Source organism: Carassius auratus, chromosome 43 (assembly GCF_003368295.1).
Source record: "Carassius auratus strain Wakin chromosome 43, ASM336829v1, whole genome shotgun sequence".
In the NCBI taxonomy this organism is placed as follows: domain Eukaryota; kingdom Metazoa; phylum Chordata; class Actinopteri; order Cypriniformes; family Cyprinidae; genus Carassius; species Carassius auratus.
This window is the reverse complement of record NC_039285.1, coordinates 17010349-17028576: the sequence shown is the minus strand read 5'-3', so window position 1 is coordinate 17028576 and position 18228 is coordinate 17010349. Positions and strand designations below refer to the sequence as shown.

Sequence of the window (18228 nt, the reverse complement as noted above, 5' to 3'; positions counted from 1 at the left end):
AGAAGCACATCTCACATTCTCGGCTGAGTTATTTCCAGAGCAAGTGATAATGAGGCTGTTACTTTTTAACGCTGCTGACGTAAGTGTTGTTCTGATATTATGCAAAGTGCCATGAAAAAATGATAAAAACGTGGCGGCTACTTCCTTGGTGAACTCCATGTAATCTATATTTACCATGGTCTGCACGATTTTCAATGAAAATCGAGTAAATGAGTGAATAAATGAACAAATGCATGAATAAATAACTGAATCAAACGGTCATTGATATGAATGAAAGTGTTTATTGTACAGGTAGAATAGTAAATGTGATAAAATGAATCTTGTTTCTGTTGCCAGGACAATGTGGATCTGGGGGATTTGATGTTTTCTCTATGCTATCTGCCCACTGCCGGACGACTGACGATCACCATGATCAAAGCACGAAATCTGAAAGCCATGGACATCACTGGAGCTTCAGGTATTTGCAGATTCAGATTCTATTAAACTACAGTTAGAAATTACATATTACCTTTCTTTCTTTCCTCCTTAACAGAATGTATGAATTTGCAGCTAATGGTATGATATGTAAGAGGCTAGATAAAGTTTTAAGCTGGTGTAATGGAAGCTCTTTTGTATTAATGTAATAATATGTTGTGAGGTACAGTTACCAGCAAGACACTAAAACAGGCAGTAGTAATGGCTATTCTTTACTAAAGTGCATGCCAGAGCATACTTCTTAACTTTAAATTGAGTGAAAAAGTGTCGTCAGTACTTCAACTTTTACCATAGTCTTTTTAAAAATGAGTATTGGTACTTCTGCTTGAGTGAAGGATGTGTGTACATTTGCCATCTCTGGTCATTCCTTGAATTTGTGTTCAATACTACAATAATTGATACAAGGTTATGGTCTTAAATGATCATAATGATGTATTTGGTTATAGGTAATACACAGCGTGCTGATATACAGCCATATTGCACAGCTTAGAGTGTGATATCTAATTTATTTGAACAGTTTGTTGGCACAAGTGTGTAAATATAAAAAAGACAACAATGGAGTGTCCCAAAAACCCTCCTTTGCATGGAACTAATTTCTTTCTGACGTGGATTCAAATCTCAGTTTGTCAGTTTAACAGCTGAGCCCAAGCCTCTGTTACCAATTTGAAAATGTCACTCTAGAACTAATAACGGTGGAACATTGATTTGCTTCATTGAAAGCTTATTGTATTACTGTATTAAAAAATCACTGTGTTATTTAGAATAGAGTATAATGAGAGACAGGTGGACTGAGTGAGTGTGATTAGCTGCATCTGATACAGCATTCATTCTTCAGCTCAATCTCTTATTCAACATAAAACATTACTTTGAATGTGCACTGAGGAAAGTGATATCTTTGTATTTCAATCTGTTAATAGTGATTTCTGATGACAGCACTGCTCAGTTCATTTGTTGGCTGCATCTTACAAGGTGTTGTTGAAAGAAAAAATAACTTCCTTGTTTACAACCCTGTTTCAGTCTCCTTCAATATAGAAGTCTTAACTGCTGACTCACAAATAAAACAGTCGCTTGCAGCCATCTAATGGCAGAATAATGTAACAAATTATCTTTTCTCAACACTAAATGCCACTATTAAATACTACTATTATTTGTATTAAATATTATTTTTTTGAATAATAATATTTAATATACAACAACAACAGCCATCATAAAATTTGCTAGGCAAATCATTCAAAAGTACAAAGGCATAATATATATTGTTATGAGACTTTGCCTTCAGCAAAAACTATTTGCTCTGGAACAAATAACAGATTAATGAGATCAAAGATAGCCCATTAGATTTACCCCGAACACACGCTATCTCATGCCTAACAGCTATTTAGACATAAGGGGCAGCAGTAAATTCCAGAAGAACTGGCTGAGGTACATCTGCTCTCTGCGGTTTCATGAGCACTGAACATCCGCTCACACCCTGGAGTTAATATCTCCACAAATGTTGAAGCAAATTTTCGAATAGATTTTAAGTCTAAACAACAACATTCTCACACAGTTCTACTTTTACTGAATACTGCACACCTGGAAAAGGCATATATATATATATATATATTTTTTTTTAAGGATAACATTACATATTTTCTCTACTCACATGGACTCTTTTCTTAGATCCTTATGTAAAAGTTTCTCTGATGTGTGATGGACGGAGACTGAAGAAAAGAAAAACCTCTACCAAGAGGAACACATTGAACCCTGTGTACAATGAGGCCATAGTGTTTGATGTCCCTCCAGAGAACATTGACCAAATCAGCCTTCTCGTAGCTGTTATGGACTATGACCGGTGAGAGTCTCCTAAATGTCTTTTCTGTCCTATCTGCCCATTACAGACAAATGGTATAAGGCAACTATTGAAATTAAATATGATCGCTTTCTTGGAATGTCTTCTTTTTCTTTCCTTTTTTCTTTCTGATTTTTAAGCAATGTTCCGGTGTCAAAACAAGTTCAGCTCTGTGCAAATCATATGTTAAATCCAGTGGATTACCAGACATTAATTTTGACTCATCCTTCATAATGACATTTACAGAAGACACTTACAATGGAACTCTATGGGACGTGACTTTCTTATATATATATATATATATATATATATACATATATATATATATATTATCACCTTCAAAAAATATTCTAAAGATTATTCCTCTTTAAAGTGTCAAATGTGATTTGTGACATTTAGGAATATCATTTAAAGGCAGAAATTTATTTGCAAATTAGAATATTCTCTTTGTTCCCATTCACTTTTTACATTTATTTATTGGTAAGTGTAGCATTGTTTGGGTTGTTTAATACTGAGACGTTATTCATGGAAATAACTTTACATGGACAAGGTTAGTAAGCAAAGCTAAAACTTACAAAATGTAAGGATGTAGCTTATGCTTGTGAACTTCATTATTTTGTGTATTTGGTGTAAAATAATATTTTGACATGCTTTAATGTTCAAAAACACATAATTTTTCAAATACTGTACATTATTGTCAAGTCAAGTCACCTTTATTTATATAGCGCTTTAAACTAAATACATTGCGTCAAAGCAACTGAACAACATTCATTAGGAGAACAGTGTGTCAATAATGCAAAATGACAGTTAAAGGCAGTTTATCATTGGATTATTTGTTAACTGAGAGATAAGTTAAAATAGTCTTCTGTAGTAACAGCATTCAAAAAATTCCCTTGATCTTTACACTTTACATGGAAGTTGGAGCTACTTTGAAAGTAACTTTTATTTGTTAAAATTAAAACATTTTATATATTAAACAAATAACAGTCTAATGAATTTTTTGAGTTCCTCTTAAAATAATCTAAACTATTTAAAAAAAAAAACACAACATATACACACATTTGTGATTCACACTTAATGAAGACATACAGTATGTGAGCCAAATAGAAGGGGCAGTGGAGATATATAATACAGACAGAATTTTTACAGCAACGATTCGGCAAAAAGTAGTATTATGAAGTAAACACAGTATATTGCTCTCTCTTTCACAGTGTTGGTCACAATGAGGTCATTGGCGTGTGCCGAGTAGGGAATGATGCTGAGGGTTTGGGAAGAGAACACTGGAATGAAATGTTGACATACCCACGAAAACCCATCGCACATTGGCACCCTCTCATAGAGGTAAGAACACATGGACATTCTCTTTCAAAAGTTAATTCAGGACAGATTTAATAGTTTCTCGTGGGCAACAGGTCTAATACATAAGGCATGAAACTTAATGTCCCAAATATAACACTTCAGCTTAAAAAAAGTGATTAAAACAGTGATTTGTTTGACATTCTGTTTGAATCACTTTTGTTTAGTATATATAAGATAATAGAGATCTTTCAAAACCAAGCATGTACTATATGGCCATTCTCTTTCACTGAGTGTATTCTTGTTTGCAGTATTATAGTTTATATGTTTACAGAAATATTTTTTTCAGACTGTCATTTCAACAATTACATCAGCTTATCACTAAACCTTTGTTCATGCTGATTGATCATCATGGCTGAATGTGAAATCTGAAGATTTGCTAACATACTACTTTATAAAAAAAATGAGCATGGTAATAATGTTTTACAGATGTTTCAACCATCCTCATATTTGCAGTTATCTAAAGCTGTCTGTAATCCTTGTGTGTCCGCTTGTCTTTTTCTTTTATTTTTGTCTGTTCGGTGATGTCTTTTTGTTAACAGCAGGTATCTTGACTAATTGTCAATCAGCACTCGTAGAGTGAACTTTCTTTATTATTTATGAAACACTTCTTCAGAATTAATTTTAATCTGCCAACATATAAACCGTGAGTACTGCTGATCTTGAGAAGGAAAATTATAAATATAATTGGTGTTTATTTGCAGTGTTTGGAATAACGGCGTTTAAAAGAACGGCGTTATGTAACAACGTTATTTTTTCAGTAACGGGGTAATCTAACTAATTACTTTTCCCATCGTTACAACGCCGTTACCATTACTGAAAGTTAAATGCGGTACATTACTATGCATTGATTTAATAAACTATGCAATCCGAAGGCAACCCTGGCTCACACAGCGAGTGTGGAGGTGGGTTAAAAACAAGATAATCGATTATGATTCGGTAAGGCCGAGTCATATGTTTCATGGTAGCCAATCAGAGTCAGTGTTTTTACACACATGCCGTCACACGCGCCAGCGGCGCCAAACACACACACACACACACACACAAACACACATGCAACAGCTACACAGATTCGCAGCAGCAGCAGAAATGGCCAGTCAGGATCAATCCGATGAAAATGGCATTTTCAAGGTGGAGATATAAGCGCTACTTCAAATTCATTGTGGTCAAAGGCAAGAATGTGCATGAAATGTGTACATGCAATGTGTGACACACGCATCTACAAAGCTAGTGGCCCACAACACTTTTCTTACAAAGATAATACTTGAAGTTCAGGATAAATCTCTTGCTGTCTTTTGACATGCAATAAATATCGAAAGTTGTGTACGAACACCTGTCTGTTCTACTCATTTCAACCGACTTGTGAAAACTGCAAAAAAAAAAAATATATATATATTTGACATATAGCAACTTTTTTTTTTTTTTTTTTTTTTTTTTTTTTTTTACAGTAACGCAAATAGTTACTTTACCTGGTAACGAGTTACTTTTATTATAGAGTAATTCAGTTACTAGCTCAGTTACTTTTTGGAACAAGTAGTGAGTAACTATAACTAATTAATTTTTTTATTTGTAAGCCTGGAATTTGACTTCAAAAAAAAAAAAAAAAAAAAAAAAAAAAAAAAAAAAAAAAAATAGTTTAGAATTATTTAGAACAAATAATACAGAGATCTCAAACACACATGACATGGCTGGGTTGCTCTGATGGTTTGAAGCAAATCTGACCTATTTTAAAGAACATTTCCCTGGACAGCTGAGTCAAGGTACTACTCCTTCTGCAGGGAAAGAAGAAAAAAAACAAAAAAACATTCACATTATTAAAGACTCTTCATCTGTTATTATTATTATTATTATTATTATTTTCTTTTGAGAAGGAATTCTGATTCACATGAGGAAACGCTTAAACATAACTTACTTTAAAAGGTCCAAATTTCTCTGAAAATCAAAATTCTCTGAAAGCTCACTGTTTAAGGACTTTATTTAAAGAAAACTTCCACTGTATATATATGTAACTCTATCATTTGTGGCAGAAGTATGTGAGCGGAGTGGAGCATCAACAATTTCCCCTCCACACTCTGAACGTTTAATAATCACTCCGCTCTAGCTCCACTCCGGGTTCACCATTTCCTGCTCCTTCCTCCACTGATTAGAAACACCGCTCCACCTTTGCTCAGTGTCTAAAGTATTTCAGTATGTTTAAAATGGCACAGTTTTGTTCATAACGTATATTAATAAAAAAAAAAATATATATATATATAATAATAATAATAATAATAATAATAAACTAAATAACAGGATAGTTTAAAGTGGCTTATTGGAACACTAGTGTGCAAAGTTTTTTCTTACTTCATGACATGGTCATCAGCATTGAAAGGTATAATTACTGATTTTTGCAGTGCAAATTTAGTTTGAGGGAAAAATAACATAACATAGCCTTCACATTATTTCTAATTTGAGTGATCCTTCTCTATCAAGCTAAATAAGTATGTTGTTATATTACGGATCATTGGCATGAATTGCACTCATGATGGAGCAGTGGTGGAGCACTCTTGGAGCGAGAGAAAACCATGATGCTCCGACTTTTAAAAAATCCACTCCTCGTTCCAGTCAAAATCACACTGTGCACATACTCTGTTTGTGGCACTGCAGGGAGCCAGAACAAATAATTTTCTTTCACAGCAGATGGTTTTGAAGGCTGAGGTGAAGAGTACTGAGAGATCCTGTTTTTGTGTATTTGTTGCCTATAGGCTAACTTTTTTTTAACACTCTCCGCCCACCCAAAAAAACGAACAAAACAAACTTCCACTTTATATCTCACATATTAGAACAAAAATAATAAATAAATTAAAAGGTCTGGTTTAGGACCATTGATTTATATCTGTAATAGCTTGTTTGCTATCACATGATTTTTTTATAATGACAAAAGGTAAAAAGCTGAATGGAAGAGACGGAGTAAATTCCATACTGTACTAGTAGACCAAAGCCTTAGCCAGCTATGAGGTCACCAAGGTCTGGACCTCAGAATTGTTTCCTCGTCACCACTCATCAATATCCAAAAATATTTGAGATAACCAATCAATTCAAAGAAGGTAGGCTTTATATTCACAAAAGCTGCATATAGTAGTGATGGGAAGTTCCCATCATTTTACCGAGTAAGACCTTTGTGTCTCGATGAGCAAAATTTACAGAATCTTTTTTTTTTTGAGTCATTTCATTCATTTTATCAAAATATTATTAAAATGTTACATGTTACTACCCTAACACTTCTACTAGCATTTACGCAAACATTTATCACACCACAAACAATACAAAACTATAATGCTATAAGAAACGGAAAAGGTTCATTCATTGTTTACTTGGGTCTTCAGTCTATGATTAGCTCACCCTACCTCTTATATGATAAGTCTTCTGGTTTGAGTCGTTCTTTCATCACGTGACTGCCCCATAAGCTTTAACCATAGACTGTATAAAATACTTTAACCTATAGTTCGTTCTTTTAGCATGTGATGTGACACCATTAGATAGAGAAATTAATTTACAAGCTCCCTTACAAATGGGTGCATAGTTATTATTATTATTATTATTATTATTATAATCATCATTATCATTATTATTTATCACTCTTACAGTTCACATATGACACATGGTCACATATTGTAGCTTTTTACTTCTTAAATGTGTTAATTTCTGCCATGGATTGTTTTCATAATCATAACAAGTTTTGAGTGAGCTAATATGACTCGTGATTTGTTCTCCTCCACTCTCTGCAGTATCACAGTACTGGAGGGGGAAGCCAGGGAGGTTCCTGTAATTCCCTAAAGGCGCCTCCATCACCATAGCCTGAGTTCTCATCTTTAGACCAACAAGAGAAGAAAATACATGCACAAGATTTTCTGTCCTGGGATCCAGAAGCCAGGAGCTCCAGTTGGCTGTTCCTGACAACAAAGGGAATAGTGTGCCATTTTTTTTTCTACCTGTGCACCTGGAAACCCTTCCACTGCATTGGGATACATGATTGTTTCAGCTGCATGTTGAGTGGTCACATACTGCACGATTATTTTGTGCTAATCATGGTGAATTGGAAAAGAAAATGTAGTGGGGAAAAGTGGGAAAGAGTTTTTGTTGTTCTCAATGTTTTAATTCCAAGTAAATGTTTTCTAAATCATTCTCAATGTGTGTTTTTACATGGAATGTCAGTGTGTTAGTGCTCTTGAGGATAGAATGTCAATTTTCCTTTTTTAATTTATACCCTCTCACAGTGCATGAGTGTGTTTTTCGGTGTGGTAAAGATGTTCTCTGTTTCTTGTTTGAAATACTGTGGATCTTGTCATAAAGCGTCATGGTGATGAATTGTTTACAGACTTTGCAAAAGTAAACTGTTATTTCTCATGTTATTAAACATCTATTTTTTACAAAACCAATCTGGTTTAAATGAAGCGTTTCTCAATTATTGATATCACTCTGCATTTTAGGGGTGTAATGGATACATTTTCTCATCTTTAGATTTAGTTTAATACTTCCTTGCACTTACCTTACTTGAATAAGATGTCACATATCATGGATTTAGGCATTTTGGATCTTTTTTTTTTCATATAATATATAATCACTGGCTGACTTAATGCAAAAGATTACCATTTTAAAGATTGTGTATGTATGTGTCTATAAGATTTTGCCCAGTACTTTATATAATGTATTTGAGTTTATTATATGTTATTTTATTTAAGACAATTAGCAAACATCTTCTCTTTATTTATTTTTTCTAAGATTAAAAACAAGGGGGGAAATAATTATATATATATATATATATGTGTGTGTGTGTGTGTGTATGTGTGTGCGTTTGTTTTTTAGTAAAACCACATATAATGTATTGTACACTATATCAGTTTATGAATGTAAATATTTTAACAACATTCATTGACAATGAATTTTGAATTAAGATAAAAAAGACTTTACTTTGAACAACAGTTGTTAAAAAAAAAAAAAAAAAAGAAAAAAAAAAAAAAAGTTTTTGCTGTAATGACTCCAGAGACTAATTTTCCCATTCTGAGTTTGACAGAAATTATTTTGTTCTCATACAGCTCTAAACAAGTATGCTCATTATAAACAAAGCAACAGACGTGTTGAAATTGCTGTGTTAAGTGTCACAGGGATGGTGCAACTCATGTCAGATGGCTCTGATTCATGAAAATTGATTTAGGCATTCACTGATCTGTTTGCTTTGTCGCCAATCACACTCCATTTGTTCCTGTCAGAGTCCAGAGGACTTGCTTTCATGAGATATATCTGGTTCCTGTTCTGGTTCTGGTTCTGGTTCAGACACAAAAAAAGCAGTATAGAACAAAAACCTATGCATCAGCACCTTATCCCTTATGCTGAATTGTTTTCAAAATTGGAGGTCATCCCTACTTACAGTTTTTCTCCATTAGTTTGGCTCATTTCTTGAAACAGAAATTACATTCTCAAAACAACATGGACAAACCTCCAAACCACTTGGCAATTGTTCACAACAGAATGGAATTTCTCATTAATTTCATCAATTTGCAAATGTCTTAGTACATGTCTCAATGTCTCAGTACATCTTTGCAAATGAGGTAGCCTACATTTAGCACAATTTGCAAGTGAATAGATCTTGTTGATCTAAACTGATTGTTGATTCTCAGTCTAATGGTTGTTCGCTCCAAAATGAGTCAGCATCATTTCATTGTGTAAGTCATCACATGCACAATAGTCTGTTCAATTGTCAAAATTAGTCAAGAACATAATACCATGAATACGATATATGAATCCCTTGGAACATTTGATAAATTTATTACAGCAATTGACAGTCAGGTGAAACTAGAACTTGACTAACGAAGGAGGAGTTTCACACGTCTCAGATGACCAATCAAACAGTATGTTTAGGTACCTGACAGGTGCTGTCCATGACTGTGAATGCTGCCAAAAATGTATGTAAAGAGCTTGACCATGCAGGACCAGTACAATGTCTGAACATGGAGGCACCTGGCCAAGTAAATGAACAAGGGCAACTGCCTGCTCGAGGAAGAGGAGGTGGAGGAGTAGGACGAGGAGGAGGAAGAGGAAAAGGAGGAAGAAGAAGAGGAGGAGGAGGAGGAGGAGGAGTATGGGTGCGTGGTGGTGGAATAGGGGGAAAAGTAGGAGGAGAAGGAGTAAGGGTGCGTGGTGGTGGAATAGGGGGAAGAGGCCGAGGAGCACGAAGACACCAGGCTGTCCCGGAAAAAAATCGGGCCACAATTATAGACCATGTCATCAACCATGGCCTCACAATGGCGGAAGCTGGTCACCGAGTGCAGCCTAATTTGCCTCGCTCTACAGTCTCCTCCATCATCCAAACCTTTCGCAGAGAAAACAGGTATGTAGTCAGTCAATGATGGAATTATATGTTGTATAGGACAGGACACTGTGCATAGAGCAAGAAATATATTTATTTACACATTTACCTATTCATTTAGTGTGAGTGTGATAGGCCTGGGATGTTATGATACTAAAAATGACAAGAAAAACATTGGAGAAAATAAACTATGGAACTATTCCATAAACTATGGAATAGTTTATTTTCTACAGTATTGATGATGATACAGTTTACAGTAGTATTCCAGTCACTGTGCAGTGATGCATTAGAATTGTGGTAAAGTTACTTTACAGTTTTTCTCAGTCACTTTGGTGCATTTTTCAAAACAGAAATGAAATTCTCAAAACTACTTGTACAACCTCCACATCTAGTCATTTATACACATCATAAAACCAGTTTCTCATTCTTTTGAACAAGTTGCGATTGCTTTTGTACATTCATGCAATTGATTATGCATGTTTATCGGCAGTTTCCTACATTATCAGTTGCTCATGTCATGTTGCTCAAAACGTATTGCATAGTTTTCTGTGCAACAGTCTTACCCTTCAAAACATCTAGTCTGTAGTTCATCATATAAGTCATTAAATGCAAAATGGTTAATCTAGTTGTCAAAAACTGCCTAGCACACTTTTTATATTTATTTTTACACATTATTATTAGACTTTTTGTACATTTGGCATGAATTGTCCAAGTGAATCTTGACTTATGAAGAGAATGTAGATGATAAACCAATGATAAACCCTTTCTCTGAAATAGCTCAAAGGTTCATCTCATGAATCTTCAGTTGAAAAGCTTATACTGTATAGACAGAGGACAACACAAGAGTTACACATTCTGAAAATGGACTTATTTTCATATTTGTGTCCATATTTGTTTTTCCTTTTCTATATCACAATGACATTGTAAAGGTTTTTTTTTTTTGGTCAGACTTTGTAAAAGTGTAACTGGGAATTCTATCCAGTCTCTTTCAGTCAATATCCCACATACAGTAATGTGTAAATGTGTACGTTTGAAATGGATATGGCATACATAAGCATATGGCATATTGTTCAATACAGTAGTTTACATCAGATCATCCCTCCAGAGTAAACTGTTATATTGACAACATGACTAAGCAATTTGACTGTCTTATCCGTACACTATGACACAAGGACTTGTCATTCTGATGGCACTGATATGTTCATTGACACAGCTATTTACTTTTGAGAGATGAACTAAGGATTTTGAGCAGGAGACTGGCTTTTGCAGGTAATTCATGGTGATTTGCTATTTGTACGGGTTGTTTTGAGAAATGCACTTTATGTTTTGCAAATTGTGAGTTTGATTCAAGAAATGTACCAAAGCGACTGAGAAAAACTGTAAGTAAAACAATACAATTACATATATGTAACTCATTCTGTAAGGAATACACAAGGTATACATTAAGTGTTGTCCTTTGAATTCTATGTCTAGGATTAGACGACAACCTTACACGGGTGGCAGAGGGAAACTTATCAATGAACAACAAGAACAAGAGATCTGTAACATGGTGCTAGCAAATAATGCCATCACAATGAGACCTATCCGCACTGCAATCCTACAAGGCAATGCCATATTCCAAAATGTCAACTCTATAAGCATCTCCACAATAGACCGGATATTGAAGAAGCATCAGATGACAATGAAGCAAATTTACAGGGTACCATTTGAGAGGAACTCTGATAGAGTGAAAGAGCTGCGGTACCAGTATGTACATGTAAGTCAGTTACTGGTTGTCCATCATTAAAACCTTTTTACAATTAAGCAGTGGTTCCCAAACTTTTTTGGCTTCAGTACCCACTTTACCTGATTTGTGTATCCAGGTAATCCAGGTTTGAAAGTATTTGTTTTATCTGACTTCAACATTTTGCCTAAAAACTGCAGCTTACTGTACGATGCAATGATCATTATAATCCTTATTTTGAAGAATATAACATACAATATGAAAAAAGGTGAACTAGCTGCAATTAGTGCCACTCATGTAAATCTATCTAATACTGTGGATTTTACTGTAAAATTTCATTAGTCATTGATGATGTTCCCCCTCTCCTTTCTGTCAAATACCCCCGTAGTACCTCTGCATAGGAGTACATGTACCCCAGGTTTGGAACCACTAGAGTAGTGGCCAGTAGTATATTGAACTTGTGGAGAACATAGAACATTCCTATGTAATTGTCTGTAACTGTAGTATATGACTCGTTTTCTTTTTTTACGCTATTGTAGAGAATGATGGCATTGGAAGGAAATGAGACCCCTCACATCCTCGTGTTTGTGGATGAAGCTGGCTTCAACCTGGCCATGTGCCGAAGACGTGGCTGTAATATTATTGGCCACCGGGCCACGGTGGATGTCCCAGGCCAGTGAGGGGGCAAAAACACATTTAACGATGTGTGCTGCCATATCTGAGAATTGTGTGGCCGCTCACATCCCCAGTCTTGGCCCATACAATACACAGAAGCTCCTCATCTTCTTGGACCGCCTTCATTTTGATTTGATCCCTGAAAATGAGAGAGGTCTTGTAGGGCCTCACCTACCACTATATGTTATGTTACGTTATTGTATAGGACAATGTGAATTTCCACCGTGGCCCGCTCATCAGGGCCTGGTTCACTACTCATTCAAGGATGGTCATAGTGTTCCTAGCACCTTACTCTCCTTTCCTCAATCCTATTGAGGAGTTTTTCTCCGCTTGGAGGTGGAGAGTGTATGAGCATCGGGCTCAAGATCAGAGGTCCCTGCTCCATGCAATGGATGCTGCGTGTGAGGATATTACAGGAGATCAGTCTAGGGGATGGTTGCGACATGCGCGCCGTTTCTTCCCTCGTTGCATCGCAAGGTACAATATACGCTGTGATGTGGACGATCTATGGCCAGACAGACAGCAGCGTGTAGATGGCCAGCAGGGTGAGGACGGTGGCCAGGAGAGGGAGGGTGAGGATAGCGACCAGTGAAGAACTGTTAGTTGTGAAACTCAAGCATTATTTACAGCACTGTAGGCTGCATATCATTTTCATTGTTTTTTTGTTTGTGTTCATATTATAAAGTATATTATGCTGTATACATTTTCTTTTTACTCTGATGTATGAAAGTTACTATGTGTGTGAATGATAATGGTTACAGTTTCCTTGGCAGTATGAGTGCAATGTGTGCTGTTAAACCTAAGAGGCTACTCTTACCCTAAAATCCTTTTTCTTTTTTTTTCAGTTTTATACAAAATTGTATTCTGTTAGCTATACAAAAACTGTACAGTAACCATTGTCAATAAAGGACTGAGCTAAGACTGAAAGGTGGACATGAGGGATATTTCAATGGTCCTCTGCTATAGTGACAAAACATCTAATCATTTTGACTTGCAGTGCTTACACAATGCCAAAGGGACGAAGTATTTTGGGGGCACTGACTGTTTAAATGACAAGGAAATTTAGTTTTGACACATGAGTGAATTGTTTTGGGAGAGATATGAGCTTTTGCAGGTGAACCATGGTGTTGTGCCGAGCCATCCACATTATTTTGGCAAAAGCACCAAGAGTGTTGAGAATGTCCGGTCTGCTTCAAGAAATGAGCCAAAGCAATTGAGAAGGATCTTTGCCATTTTCGTGGCACTGACTCTTTACATGGGAAAGGAATTTAGTTTTGAAGCATGAGTGAACAGTTTTGGGAGATATATTAGATTTTGCAAGTGAGCTATAGTGTTGTGCTGAACTGTAAGACTGTTTTGCCAAATGATCTTAGAATTTTCAGAATGTAATTTCTGTTTCAAGAAATGAGCCAAACCAATGGAGAAAAACTGTAATATCTCAGGCATATTAAGCATTTGTTTGTCCAAAAAAAAGGCATTATTAGCTTTTGTTCCCTTTCAAGTATGTCTCTAGACATTGCGAAGGATACTAGGTGAAATCCCTTTCTCCAAAACTTCCTGAAGCCTCACTGAATTGCGCTAACGTGCTGCAGTAGCCAGTGGTGTTTGAGCACTTGTCAGATTGGCAGGCTTAGCCTCTATAAATGCAGCGCCAAGTGCCATATTACCTCAAAATCTTTTTTCCTACACATAGCTATGAAGCCTCCTAAAAATTGCCATTGAAGGCACGCTCTCCAGTGGATGGTGCCTGGATTGCCGTTCCCTACAGTGTTTAAGTGAGTATGACATATTTTATATTATGAAAGTAAGCTGCCCAATCACTTCTTTTCCTTTCCCAACTGTGTACTGAACACAGTGAGGTCTCAGTCACTTACTTATTCACACAAGAACAGCTGCTTTTTGTCTCAGAGCAACGATAAGGCGTGTACAGGTCTAGGAAGGTTCCAGTAGTTCATTAACTTGCACAATATAAGCAGCCCCCTGCCATGAAGTGGTAGGCTAAGAAAGAAAATCACTCAAAGTTCTTGACTGAATTACTTTGTAGTTTTAACAAGAATTATTTCACAGTCAAACCAAAAATCATTCTGGATCTGCGCCTGCACCGGCGTGCCCACTTTCACCGCAAGTTTGCGGCTGAACACAAATGATCATTATAATTAATGGACAGCTAGCCAGGGCAGACTGAATAATACTGTTTATTTTGTATTACATTATGTATTTTAACAATTTACACTTAAAAAAAGGTTCTTAAATGGTTATTTGGAATGGTGCATGGTTCCATAAAGAACCTTTAATATCCAAAGAAACTTTCCATTGCACAAAAGGTTCTTTGTAGCACAAAAAGGTGCTCTGTAGCACATAAAGGTCTCAGGTTACACATGTAACCATGGTTCCCTGATAAATCCTCTGGAGGGTGCTAGGGGAATGCTGTCTGCGTGACTGGTGTCTGAAGGATGAATGAAAAAATGACAATGAACTTGTCATTGCCAGGCTGAAGCCTATGATGTAAGCAAGTGAGCGCCTGCGGGCATAAAAGGGCACCTGTAGAATAGGTCAACTCTTTTTTGTCTGAAGAGACACAGCCCTGTAACCGAGGCATGGCACAGAGATGCAGCATCTCATTCCCTATTCTCAGGGAACCATGGTTACATGCATAACCTGAGACGTTCCCTTTCAAAATGGAACTCCACGCTGTGTCCTCTGGAGGGCATTAGGGGAATGGTATACCAACACCACCATGCTGAGGGAAGAGTGTCCAGGTAACTGTTTCCCCAAGTCAAGACTTAAGGAACAGCATCCCTGCTAATGAAACCGCTAGGCTTTACAGCAGGCTCAAGCCCCAGTCATCATAGATTAACTCAACCGCAAGTGTCTGTAACTCTAAGAGAGGAGGTCTCATCATAATGACTACCTAAGTGAGAGGAGACCTAGCTACACTCAGTGCCTGAGGCAGGTATTGAGGCTCAAATAGAAAGAGCATACAGCTCACATTACTGCCTAAGCAGAGCTCTGGGGAGCAGAGGCTTCAGCAGGATGAATCTCTTGAACAAGAAGAAACCTAACAATGCTTAACCCTGGTAGGGGAACTCTTAAGAGTGGAGGCCTCAGCATAATGACTCTCTAAACCAAGAGGAGGCCTGACAACATTCAGTGCTAAAGACAGTTAGCGAGCCTCATAAAAAAGGAGCCTGCATTCCTTAGTACTGTGTAAGCGGAGCTCTGGAGAGCAGAGGCTTCAACAGAATGACTCTCCTAACAGACAGGAAGCCAACAGGAGCCCAAAAAGGAAGCAACAGGTGCCCAAAAGGAAGCACCCCACTCACCATAATCCTCAAAGCTGAGTGGAGCAATGCTTCAAAGTGTGTTAGTAGAAACACACTGGTTGAGTGGAGCTCAAGGTACCGGGTTCTAACCAACTCAGAGAAAGGGTACGAAGCTAATATGCGTATCACTTACCGTACAGGATTCCAGAAGGTGTGCAGAGTTTTGTGTGCAAACTGACCACTTATGTGGATTTTAGAAAGTGTGCAAAGGTCCTAGCTTGCACACTTTACAGTTATGTGGATTTCAGAAAGTACACAGAGCTGAGCGTGTATACTTAACTTCCTAAGCATCAGCTCTGGGGAGCGTAGGCTTCAGCAGGATGACTCTCTAAAATGAGAGGAAACCTACCACACTCAACCCTGGTAGGGGAGCTCTCAAGAGTGGAGGTCTCAGCATAACAACTCTCTAGAACGAGAGGAGACCTGGCTACACTCAGCACCAGAGGCAGTTAGCGAGGCTCATAGAAAGAGTCTACAACTCATATCACTGCCCATAGCGGAGCTCTGAAGAGCAGAAACCTCAGCAGGAAGATTCTCTAAAATGAGAGGAAGCCTAACACTCAACCCTATTAGAGAAACTCTTAAGAGTGGAGGCCTCAGCATGACGACTCTCTAGAATGAGAGACCTGACTACACTCAGCACTAAAGACAGTTGGCGTGGCTCACAAAAAGATAGCTACCTACCAATAGTACTGTACAAGCAGACCTATGGAGAGCAGAGTCTTCAGCAGAATGACTCTCTTAAATGAGAGGAAACATAACACGCTCAATCCTAGCTTGAGCTCTTAAGAGTAGAGGCCTCAGCTTAACAACTCTCTAAAATGAGAGGAAACCTAGTGTCAAAGTCAGTAAGTGAGGCTCAAAATAGAAGAGCCTACACTCTCATTACTACCTTGGCGGAGCTCTAGGAAGTGGAGGATTCAGCAGGACAACTCACTAAAACAAGAGGAAACCTAAAAACGCTCAGCCCATACTCCTAAGTGTCATAATCGGTGCGAAGGCCCTCATGTGAGGGGAGTAATCGAAGAGTGATTCATCAATGAGGCCTACAAGAGCCTAACAACCTAACAGCCACAGAGCTCTGTTAAGAGAACACTAGGGACTATGATCTCAGCATAGCGACCCTCAAAGGGAGGGGAGCTACCAGGCTCAAAAATAGCTGATCAAGGAGGCTCACAGAGAGCATCACAACCTGAAAAAACTGTAAACAAAAATACAAAGGAGCAGATTGCTCAGCATAGCAGTAACCATGCTAACCTAAATACACGTACCTGGGCTGAAAGGATGAGGAAGCTCAGATGAGGCTCAAACAAGAGCCTAACAACTCAAAAAACTTGCTACACCAAGTCAGGAGCTCACTGATAATGTAGTTAACTCACATTATACATAGTTCCTATTCTGTAAAACAAATAGAAACAAAAAGGAATTCTGGAAGAGAAAGTACTACTCATCAGATATCTTCCATGCTCTGCCTACAATCCCTGTGATCGGCCTGATTAACTGCCTTGGCACCCACGAGACCCTGAAATGTGGTTAAGATGAGCTAAATTCTCAAAGAGAATCAGGCAATCTCAATGCAGTCACATCTCTCAGCGTGGCTATTTCTCCTCTGAGATCCAAGCACACTCTGTTCAAACACTTAATTCCCTCAAGAGTCAGGCAAGAACAGAAACCGCCGTGAATGCATCGCATTAAGCTTGGCGAACACGCTCATGCAAACTCTGACAAAAACTAGAGACCTCTGCTCTAGTAGTTCCACGAATGCAGAGAGCGTATCATTCTCTCTCGTGAGTCAAAAGCATATGCTTCCGTACACAAGGCTTGAAGACAAAAAACAGGATGACATATTCTACAGGTGCCCTTGTATGCCCGCAGTCACTCATTTGTTTACAGCATTCCCCTAGCGCCCTCCAGAGGACACAGCTTGGAGTTCCCTTTTGTAGCACAGAAAGGTTCTGTAAACCAGTGGTTCGCAACCTTTTTCAGCTTGCGGCCCACACAACCAAACACATATGTTTGCACGGCCCACGGCTGCAAAAAAATTAACTGAGCCCGGTATTGTTGGGTAATAACTTACTCAGAAGCTAGATTGTTAACTGTATTTATTGAATGAAGTAGGGCTGTGCAAAATGGACAAAAAAAAAAAGATAGATTTCTATGATCAATTTTGCGATTTTGATTTTAATCACAATTTTGACACACACATATATGCTTTACAGTCATAAATGCATTCAGGATGAATTTTAAACATATTTCCAAAAAGAAACCAAAACGTTGTAATGTCTCTAGAATAGACATAAGTCAAAATAATCACTACAGTGACAAAATTTCTAGACGTATGGCAAAAAATTGAAATAAATACATTTTTAGCACGTTTTTATTTCTAGCTTTTTACCGTGTGCAGTGTGAATGCTCTGATCCGTAACTTGGGCTCTGGAAAAAGGCACATCACAGACAGTGTGTGAACCTGGAGTAGGCATATGCCCAATCTGTTCTGTTC

General features: G+C 37.5%; 1 protein-coding gene across 1 annotated transcript in view; it reads left to right on the top strand.

The window, feature by feature from the left end:
- LOC113061811 (synaptotagmin-9-like) overlaps positions 1–8064 on the top strand; it is a 42636-nt gene extending 34572 nt beyond the window's left edge. The window contains exons 4-7 of the mRNA XM_026231253.1: positions 337–457; positions 2137–2308; positions 3517–3646; positions 7429–8064. Of these exons, the coding sequence (XP_026087038.1) occupies positions 337–457; positions 2137–2308; positions 3517–3646; positions 7429–7497 (492 nt within the window). The 3' untranslated portion in view covers positions 7498–8064. The remainder of the gene's footprint in view (positions 1–336; positions 458–2136; positions 2309–3516; positions 3647–7428) is intronic.
- The last annotated feature ends 10164 nt before the right edge of the window (positions 8065–18228 follow it).